This window comes from Pipra filicauda, unplaced genomic scaffold (assembly GCF_003945595.2).
Source record: "Pipra filicauda isolate LSUMZ 115617 unplaced genomic scaffold, ASM394559v2 scaffold11_size5308982_pilon, whole genome shotgun sequence".
NCBI lineage: Eukaryota > Metazoa > Chordata > Aves > Passeriformes > Pipridae > Pipra > Pipra filicauda.
The window spans coordinates 4,905,561-4,915,164 of record NW_024103652.1 but is presented as its reverse complement, the minus strand read 5'-3'; the positions used below and the strand labels follow the sequence as shown (position 1 = coordinate 4,915,164).

Sequence of the window (9,604 nt, the reverse complement as noted above, 5' to 3'; positions counted from 1 at the left end):
GCTCCTCCTCCGCCCCGCCCCGGAAGCGCTCGGCAGGGACCGGAAACGGGTGGGAGGTGCCGCGCCCGCCCCGGAAACAGCGCGGCCGCGGGCGGGGAAGGAGCGCGCTGCTCTGGGCCCGCGAGAGGCGTCCTGGTGCTTTGCTTCCTGCTGCTTCTCGCCGCTTCCCGGGGCTTCTCGCCGCTTCTCGCCGCTTCCCAGTGCTTCTCGACGCTTCCCGACGCTTTCCGAGGCTTCTCGCCGCTTTCCAACGCTCCCTCCGGCCGCTCTTCCCCACCATGTCGCGGCGGCGGCACAGCGACGACAGCGATGGTGAGCCCCCGCTCCCCCAGCCCTCATCCCCCCGGGTGGCGAGGGCGGCCGGGAGGGTGGATGGGGCGGGAATGGAGGAGCGGGGGGGTTTCTCCGGCGTCGGTAACGCTGTGCTCGGTGTGTTCTTGGAGCAGGGCAGCCCCACAAGAGGCGGAGGACCTCCGAGCCTTCCGAGATCGAGGAGAGGCTCGAGTCGCTCATCTGCAGGGTGGGAGAGAAGGTAGGCGAGCTCGGGAGAGTTAAAGCCTTATTCCCCTTTCCCCCCTCCCCTTCAGTGCGCCATGTGGTAGCGGTTCGTCTGTAGTAGCCCCCCCACCCCCCCCCCCCCGACCCCCCGTCCCTCCCCTCCCCCCAAAATAAAAATCACGTGTGTTGTGCGATACGTTGAAAGTTGTCGGTTTTTGAAAAGTCACGTGGTGGGCAAGTGCTTAAATTGTAGCGTGGTGTTTCCCGAGCAGGGATACACAGCCAGCGAATAGTTTGTTACCTGTGTGCCTGCGGGTGTTGGTGGTCCCACTCCACCAAGGATGTGGAGGAATAAACTTGGTCTGCCTGTGGCACAAGTTTCCAGTCCTGACAGAATTTGGGGCTAGTGGAAGAGGGGGTTACTGGAGTTCTTGGGGGGGGAGGTTGGTGAGGTGCAACTCTTCTGAGGAGTAGTTGCTCCTTCTCTGAGGCATAGGAGAGCAGTTTATCACTGCTTGTTGCCCTGAAAAAAGAGGTGACATCTCATCAGGCTGGTTTGTATTGCCAGGTTGATGATGAAACTTTTTTTTTTTTATATTTTAATTTTAGAGTAATTCATCTTTGGAGAGCAACTTGGAGGGCCTAGCTGGTGTTTTGGAAGCTGATCTGCCGAATTACAAAAGCAAGATACTAAGAATACTGTGCACTGTGTACGTATGGGGGAGGTCTGGGAACATGGGAAGTGTTTTCTTTGTGCATAAGTTTAAGTATTTAGGGTAGTTTGAATGCCAAGAGTGGCTTTACTTCCTTGCTGCTGTCACAGCATGGAGTTTGTCTTAGTACAAATGAAAGACATAGAGGAATAAGCTAGTTACGTAGTAGGCGTAATTCAAGTAAAATATGACTTTACATTACTCTGACTTGAAATGTGTACAAGGATCAAAGCAGATAGAAGAAACTTCAGAGCTGCTCTTCAGTAGCTGTGGGAACACAGCAATGCTGGGCAGTTTCCTGTATCCAGATGAAGTGCTTATGACCACCAAAGCTGTTGACTGCCAACACTTATTTAGTCTTACTGTCTGTGATGTTTTCTCACTGCTTTCTCCTCTTCTCTGACAATGATTCGCTCGTGTCTTTATAAGCCCAAACATGAGGAGCAGAAAGTAACCTCTCTGCTGCCTGACAGCTCTCCTTACTCTCCCTTGCAAAGTGCAGGAGCAGAGGTGCCCTATGTCAGGGTTACTGAGCGGTGTCTGAGGGCAGGGTTGTGCAGTGTCTAAGGTAGGAGGTAAGACAAGTACAAAAGAAGGGTGTAGGGGAGACTGTAGCCTACACTAAAGTATCTGGTTTTGCAAGTATTTAAAATCTATTTTTGTAGCAATATTTGTTAATAAAAGGCAAATAGGGCCTTTTCTTTTCTTTAACCTGTAGCAATAAGACACTTCTGAAAGTACAGGGTTAGCTTTCATGCATACGAAAATGGCTGAGGAAAATTAATTCTTTATGGTAGGGCCTGGCTTTCCCTGTGTTGTGTAATAAAATTCTTTCTAAATTGTGAACTTAAAACAACTTCTTACGTCCTTGCATAAACTCCATCACATACATTATTTGACCAACCCTCTGGAATACTCAACAATTAGATAAAAATAAAAAGCAAATACCATAAACATACTTGAAAATGGCACGTGCCTTTTTAAGGGGCTGCGGTTAAAACAGAAAAGATTATCTGTAAGATACTAACTGTGGGATAAAACTGTAAGATCGTGCTAGCAATCTTTTCTTAATTCCTCATGAAATAAGAGAAGGAGGTTCTAAGATGCAATGCAGTTGGCACATGATGAATAAACAACTAACAGAGTGTTTCTTTTTCTGTGTCAGTGCACGTCTGTTACCAGAAAAGCTTACTGTTTACACCACACTGGTTGGCTTGCTGAATGCCAGGAACTACAATTTTGGTGGAGAATTTGTGGAAGCCATGATTCGTCAGCTTAAAGAATGTCTGAAAGTAAATATGTATAACGAAGCCGTGCATTTGGTAAGTGGAGTTTTGTCTATTTGTTTTGCATTTCTCCTCATCCTTTTCCTCTCCTCCTTTACCTTTTCGTTCCAGAAGAGCTGGGCCTTGCAGTGTATGTTACAGTCTCTTTTGCCATCAACGTGCAGTGCACTGTAAATACTCCCAAGAGGAAGTTTGTGTTAATTGAGAAGTATTTCCTTCCTCAAGGGAGAGCAAATCATATTACAGTTGCAAAATTTACTTCCAACTGTATATTTTTCCGGTGAAAAATTAAATTTGTGGTAAAGAGGTGCTTCTCTCCACCTGTTCTTCAGTCAAATGTAAAAGATGAATGAAAGTCATTGTGCTTCTGTTGCGTTCAGAGGTATGCAATGGTCTTGTTGCTCTCTTGGAAAAAAACTGAAAAGAAAATGAACAATTTGGTTCTTAAAAGCTGTTTTTGATGGCTGTTTTCATTCTGCTTATGAGAGATGAAGATCAAACAAGCAGTTTTAAGTGCTACCTGTCTTTGAAACCATTGGCTCCATTCTTGCTGCTTACAGATTTTGTCTGCTAAAAGGTATTAGAACTTCAGCAGCATTTGATTTAGAAGCCCACTGGTGGGCAAGTTCCCAGCTTCTTCTGAACCTCACCGGTGAAAATAAAGATTCCAGTCAAGAGACTGCTGTTCAACTGTGGGACACTTTTCTAATAAGACCTAATTGCTGGAATTTCTGTTATTTTAGTGATCTGATACGGTATAGAGTAGATAGAAGTGCAAGAGTTTTCTTCTGTAATATCAGGTTGCATGTCTTAGAATGCATACTGGTGTTCCCCATCACTCCTTAGTCAGGAATATTATCCTTGTAGTATTGTGGCAGTGGAGCAGATTACAGACATTATAGTGAACAATATATTAGGCAGCACTTATGAAACTTGTTTTCTAGCTTTGCAAGGTGGGTCTGTACACTGTGCAGTATTTCGGTCTTGGCGGTACTCAGTGGGTATTATACTGTTATTGATGGGCTTTTTCAATCATTTCAGTAAAGTTTATTTGTTCTTGTGCAGCCAGTTTAAAAAGTATTCATTTAAAACAATTTTTTTCTCCTTTTTTAGGTTCGTTTTTTGTCTGATCTTGTGAATTGTCATGTAATAGCTGCACCTTCCATGGTAGCTATGTTCGAGAACTTTGTGAGTGTGACACAGGAGGAGGATGTACCCCAGGTAAGCAAAAGATCTGTGGGCTCTCTAGGGCTGTTTTCACAGTTTGTCTGTATCGTGTCTCCTGTACTTATGCTTAGAACAGGAAGTTTTTAGAGACAGCAAACTGAATTCCTGAGCGTTAGTAAAAGGAGCCCGTGGCAATTGGGAAATGCATCGTACAGTAAGAAAGTATGGTCCTTTCCAGTGAAGTGGCTGAAGTGAATTTATTTTACCTTACTTTGGCGGTTGGCTTATCACAGTTCAAGCGAAAAATTAGATGTTTCAATCTGCAGCTGCTGGTCTTTACGTCCCCCCAAAACAATGTGCCGATGTTTCAAATTTAAATGTATGCGCGTACAAAATCTGTTGGAGCTCACTCGTATACTTAGATTTTTGTATGTTACCTTCCTGTAGGTGCGATGTGACTGGTATATGTTTGCATTTCTGTCATCTTTGCCTTGGGTTGGAAAGGAGTTATATGAGAAAAAGGACGCTGAAATGGATCGTCTCTTGTCTCAGACAGAAAGTTATTTGAAGTAAGTTGTAACCCATTAGAAATGCTCTGTTTAAATATCTGTTTAAATATTTAAGTAAGTAAGAATTAATAGCTTTGATTATTGCTCACTTAAAAGTATTCTAAAGCCTTAGGTTTGAACTGTCTGGGGGGGAGGGGAAGCCCTGGAAATACGTGAGGTGGAGAGATTTTTGAATTTGAAAAGTTTTATTGTCATGTCTAATTCTAGAGTATGTTATAGGTCTTGTTCTGCTCGTGCTGGAGCAGCTTGAGTTGTAAGGGTGGTGTGAACACTGATCAACTGCTGCATTAGTGCTAACCAGTGTCACTGCGTTCTGTCTGGGTGCTTCAGGTTAATGCTGTTGTCAAGATGTACTGATAGTTTAAGTAATCAGAAACCTGTTTTTTATATACTGTAGACTTCATCAGCTGAAAAGAACAAGTAGTAGTACACTCATGAGAAAAACAAAATTGCTGCCCTAAACCAGTCCATTAAAAGTCAGGTTTTCTTTCCTGTTTAAACAGACGCCGCCAGAAGATTCATGTACCCATGCTGCAGGTGTGGACAGCTGATAAACCACATCCACAAGAAGAGGTGATTGGACTTTACATGCTTTCTTTCAGAAAGTCTGAAAAACAATCTTGTACTAAGGTGTTCTTTTATCACTAAATTAAAAAGCACTTCTAAAAGTACGAATTGTCTGCTGTTTGACATTAATTCCAATAAGTTGTGTGGGGGGAATTCTTTTCCAAGTATTGGTTCAGAATATGAGGTTGTATGGAGTAAGAAGTGTTTTGTTGTGTGCTGACAGGCCCCTGAAGAAATGTTATGAAGTGAGGAATGGCTGTAGATTGTAGTGGGTTTTTTTTGGAACCGCAGGTTGCAGGACACATTAAAAGACTTTCTGTGTAAAACAGAACGTAATTTCTTACTTATCCCTAAATGTTTTCCATTTGTAGTGACTTTGTTTTCTCAACCTTAGGAATGCTAAACAAATATGTAGAAACTGTGTGCAGCAGTTACCATGCCATCTCTCACAATTAAGCCGAAAATATGGAGAGGAGAGGTGGCATCTGGCTAGCTTAGGGTGGGATTTGCCTTTTTGAATATTGTTGAGGGTTGTTCTTTCCCCTAACTTTCAGGACAAATGTTGGGTATCTAAATTGATTTTCTGGGATATTTTGGAGCATGGCCCTCTTACGCTGTATTCACTGTTCCGATTAAATCACAGCCTTAACAATTATCTTATTAATCATAATTTGGAGGGATGGGCTTTCTGATTATGATTAATTTGTCTACATGAGTATTTTACCTGCCCAGTATTTTCTTGTTTAGTTCAGTAGAGAGATTAGCTGACTGCATTTGAGACCATGTGTTACCCATACTTGCAGACATGACTGTGCACTTCAAGTGCTAGTTGTTACCAGTTTTGTAATGTTCACATTTTGTAGTGTGATGGTTTCAGTAAATGCAAAGGACTTCCATGTAGAAGTTATAATTTTAAACTTGCATTCAGTAAGGCCACAGGCCTCCAGAGTTCCTGGAGTAAGTAAACAAAGCAAGACTATTTATTGCCAGTTGCACAGATGTCTGTGCTATCTCTGTGACAATGCTGGGACTCAAAATTGTGTTGAAAACCGTGGCAAAGGTATTTAATATTTGATAATATTGTATATGTATTGAATATGCAGTAGCTGATAGTTTTGATTGCTCTGGGATCAGCATGGCAGTCCTACAGAATGTCTTTCTCATTTTAATGGTGATATGTCTGTTTTAATACCACCAAAGAGCAATGACTGACATGATGTTCACTGCTGTAGCTCCACTGGGACTCCTGAGCTGCCTGCTGGTGTTTAAAAAACTGCCAGCAGTTAAATTTTACTGAACACAACATTGTGTGAAGCTAGGAGCAGCTCTAGTATTTAGAGTTCTTAAATTATTTGTTAGTTTACTGAAGCAGCAGTTTAAGAAACTGGGTTTTTTTTCAGAATGGGGTATGGAATTTAAGGAATACATTTCGGATAGCTCAGGGAACTGCCATTTTTGTTGCAAGATTCGGCGCATCTGATGTTTCTCACTCTTTTCCTTCAGTATTTAGACTGCCTCTGGTCTCAGATTCAGAAGCTGAAAAAAGACCGTTGGCAGGAGCGACACATTCTGAGGCCCTACTTGGCTTTTGACAGCGTTCTTTGTGAAGCTCTGCAACACAATCTTCCTCCGTTCACCCCTCCACCTCATACTGAAGATTCAGTATACCCGATGCCAAGGGTTATTTTTAGGATGTTTGACTACACAGATGACCCTGAGGTATGTGACTGCTGTGGGAGATGGCAAGTGGATTTCACTGTAAGATTGCTGGGCTGGTTGATATTGGTCAAATGTGATGTCCCCTCTCCCAGGATAGCGAGTGGTTTGAAGACAGTTTTGCTTTGGTATTTCTGCAGAAATGAACGAAGTTACCAAGTTACTGTAAAAGCCAAGTTTGTGGGGAGGACAATTTAGATGTTGTGATGCTTAGAATGACAATATTGACTGAATTCTCTAATGTCTCTAGTAAAACTACATTCACAGGGTTAGACTTTGCTTCCAAAAGTTTGGTGACTGGAGTCTTTTTCCAGGCTGGGTATTTATTGCAATGTTTATCATCTGTTAAAATTTGTTGATGCATATTGTGGAACAAAGGAGTGCAGGAAAAGAATATGTACTGCCTTCCCCAAATGCTTTTATACCTCCATTTCCTTTAAGTCTGCTGCCTTTTACCTTCATTTGTTGGCCTTTGTTTTTTGCAGTGAACAAGAAAGAATACACATGAATATATATTTTTCTACTCTATGGCTTTATTTCTTAATCATGTTCTAGCTCAACTGTGATTTTTCTTTCTGGGCTGCATGGTGGTAGCTTGCCCAATGACTCCACAAAGCAAAGGAAGAAGCAGATGCTCTATGAACTTAGAATGATGTTCTCTAGTTTTGTTCCTCTTTCTTCTTGTAATGAGTCCTAGTATTCATTTTGTTTTAAAAATGAGTCTGATGTTTGTGTTGAACTGTGTCACATCACCTTTTCAGTCCTGAAGGATAAAGGACAGCTGAGACCCCACTGAGTTTATGTGGAGGTTGGACCACTTTTATTCACCTGTAAATGTATCTAAGGTACCTTGCTACCTGTTGTACCACTGCATTAGCAGTGATCTTCATGAGTCTTCATTCTTTCTTACTAGGGTCCTGTCATGCCTGGCAGCCACTCCGTTGAACGATTTGTAATAGAAGAGAACCTGCACTGCATCATCAAATCACACTGGAAGGAGAGAAAGACTTGGTAGGAGGAGCTCAGCACTTTTTAAGGGGCCCTGGCACTTTTTAAATGCTGCCATGGCTTTGGTGCCAGCAGGGATGCATAGAGTCCTGCACTGGTTAGGCAAGAGCAATAACAGAGTCTGTATGATCCAGGGGGACAGTGGCTTCTGAGAAGGGAATCCTTTGATAATATGGAATGTGCTGCAAAAAGTGTGCAGACACACCCTATTCTTCACAGGAGCACTATGGAGAGTGTGATTGTGTTGCGCTTCCCAGAGTATTGAGGGGGCTGATTTGTTGGGTGGGGCAGTGAGCCTTGAGCTTGTTCATCTGCAGCTGACAGTGCTTTGGTGTTTATGGAACAGCTCTGTGTTGGGCTTCCTGTGGGAATTACATGGCAGAGATAATTGAGCTCTGGGGAGCCATTGCTGGGCCAGTAGATTTCGTTACTTTCGATTCAGCTGTGCAGTCAATTCAATTCAGGATGCAGTCAGGGCACTTTCCTTCATTTCTGCCTGGGCAATGTTTGATGTAGGTAATTGATAACCGAGGTGGTTTGCCACAGGTGTCAGACTTCTGTACGAAAACTACCAAACTCTGTATAGTACTCAAAAAAATCGGCAGAAATGTTGGATTTGGTGATGGCATGTGATAAAGTTTTTTGGTTGCAGCTGTTTGGTTCAGCAGAAACTAGAAATTCAGTGTTGTTGCAGTTACTGGGATAGTCTTTGTTAATTATCAAGAGACAATAAAAGACTAGGACTACCAGAGAGGTTAGTTGTTTGCTTTACACTAATGATAGGTGGTTAACGACCTGATTAAAAGATGAAGCATTTGAAACATGAGAGTTTCTTACATAACCCATTAGCTTAATTGTGCTTTCAAGTCATTCTGAACGTCTAATTGTTTGGGTAGTTTTTCTTTCCATTTTTCATGTGTTTATGCCAGAATTGCATATCACAGTGACTTTTTTAAGCAAAGCAGTGTAACCACTACATAAAGTACAATTCTTACAGGTCATAGGTTAGGCAATGCTACTGTGTTCTTGTGCTGTTTCTTTTTTTAAATACTCTGGTTTAATGAACAGGCTTTAGAAGCATTATTGATGCGTTTGGTGCTGGTTTTGTGGGAACTCTTGCCTAGAATTAAGCATTATCTGTAATTATGTTACTTGATCTTTACATGACATTTGCTAAGTTATGTTTGAACGTATCTGTGGTTTTGCAGCGCTGCACAGCTGTTGAGCTATCCAGGAAATAACAAGATCCCGTTGAACTACCACATCGTAGAGGTATGGATTTTATGTATCACCTCTTTGTAGCTCCATTATTTCATGAGTAACATGTCCCAGTTAGTTCCGTTATAGATCCATTAAATTACAGGTTGATTTGGGAATCAGCCAGAACCTTGTTGAATTGAAGCAACATTTTGTAAATGAGCGGGTTGTCTTGAGCTTTCGTTGTCATTTTAACGTTGGGGCTTTGATCAAATACCAAAATTTCTTAATGCACTAGTAATCTGGGTTGTGGCATTTCTCAAACTTAAAATTATACATATGATGCTGCATTTGAGTCACTTTCAGTTTAAAACAAATTTGAGTGAAAATACAAGAGAAAATGTGCACAAATTGAAATACAAAAAACCTCCATTTAAACATAAGAAAAATCAATTTTTAATTCAGAGGTAATTGAGCACTTGGAGAGTTTGCCCAGAGAACTTGTGGAGTCTGTACCCTTGGAGAAGTTCAAAACATAACAAGACACAGCCCTAAGCAACTTGCTCTAGGTGACTGCCTTATGTAGGGGGCTGCTGACTTGATCTCCATTTAGACTCCTGCCATTCTGTATCATTTTATGTTTGGATCTTCTAAATTATTTTGTTCAACTAGCCCTCAGAAGAACTTTCAGTGAAATAGCAATGTGTTTCCTCTGGGGCGTTCTCCATATTAGAGAATTTTAGGCAACTGTAACGTGTACCAGAAGAGCAGCATAGGTTTTTGTTTTGCTGCCTTCTCTGGAAAGTTTGTTTTCAAGTTGTAGAACTGTGTAAAACTTCATTGATTTTCATCAAAACTTGAAAGGGATTAACAGATTTCAGCT

At 41.9% G+C, this 9,604-nt stretch overlaps 1 protein-coding gene across 1 annotated transcript in view; it reads left to right on the top strand.

Annotated features, from left to right (window-relative positions):
- Positions 1-107: 107 nt before the first annotated feature.
- Positions 108-9,604, top strand: part of NCBP1 (nuclear cap binding protein subunit 1) — a 31,338-nt gene continuing 21,841 nt past the window's right edge. The window contains exons 1-10 of the mRNA XM_027748096.2: positions 108-312; positions 447-532; positions 1,108-1,208; positions 2,377-2,533; positions 3,611-3,718; positions 4,112-4,233; positions 4,737-4,806; positions 6,304-6,519; positions 7,430-7,527; positions 8,733-8,796. Coding sequence (XP_027603897.1) covers positions 279-312; positions 447-532; positions 1,108-1,208; positions 2,377-2,533; positions 3,611-3,718; positions 4,112-4,233; positions 4,737-4,806; positions 6,304-6,519; positions 7,430-7,527; positions 8,733-8,796 — 1,056 coding nt within the window. The 5' untranslated portion in view covers positions 108-278. The remainder of the gene's footprint in view (positions 313-446; positions 533-1,107; positions 1,209-2,376; positions 2,534-3,610; positions 3,719-4,111; positions 4,234-4,736; positions 4,807-6,303; positions 6,520-7,429; positions 7,528-8,732; positions 8,797-9,604) is intronic.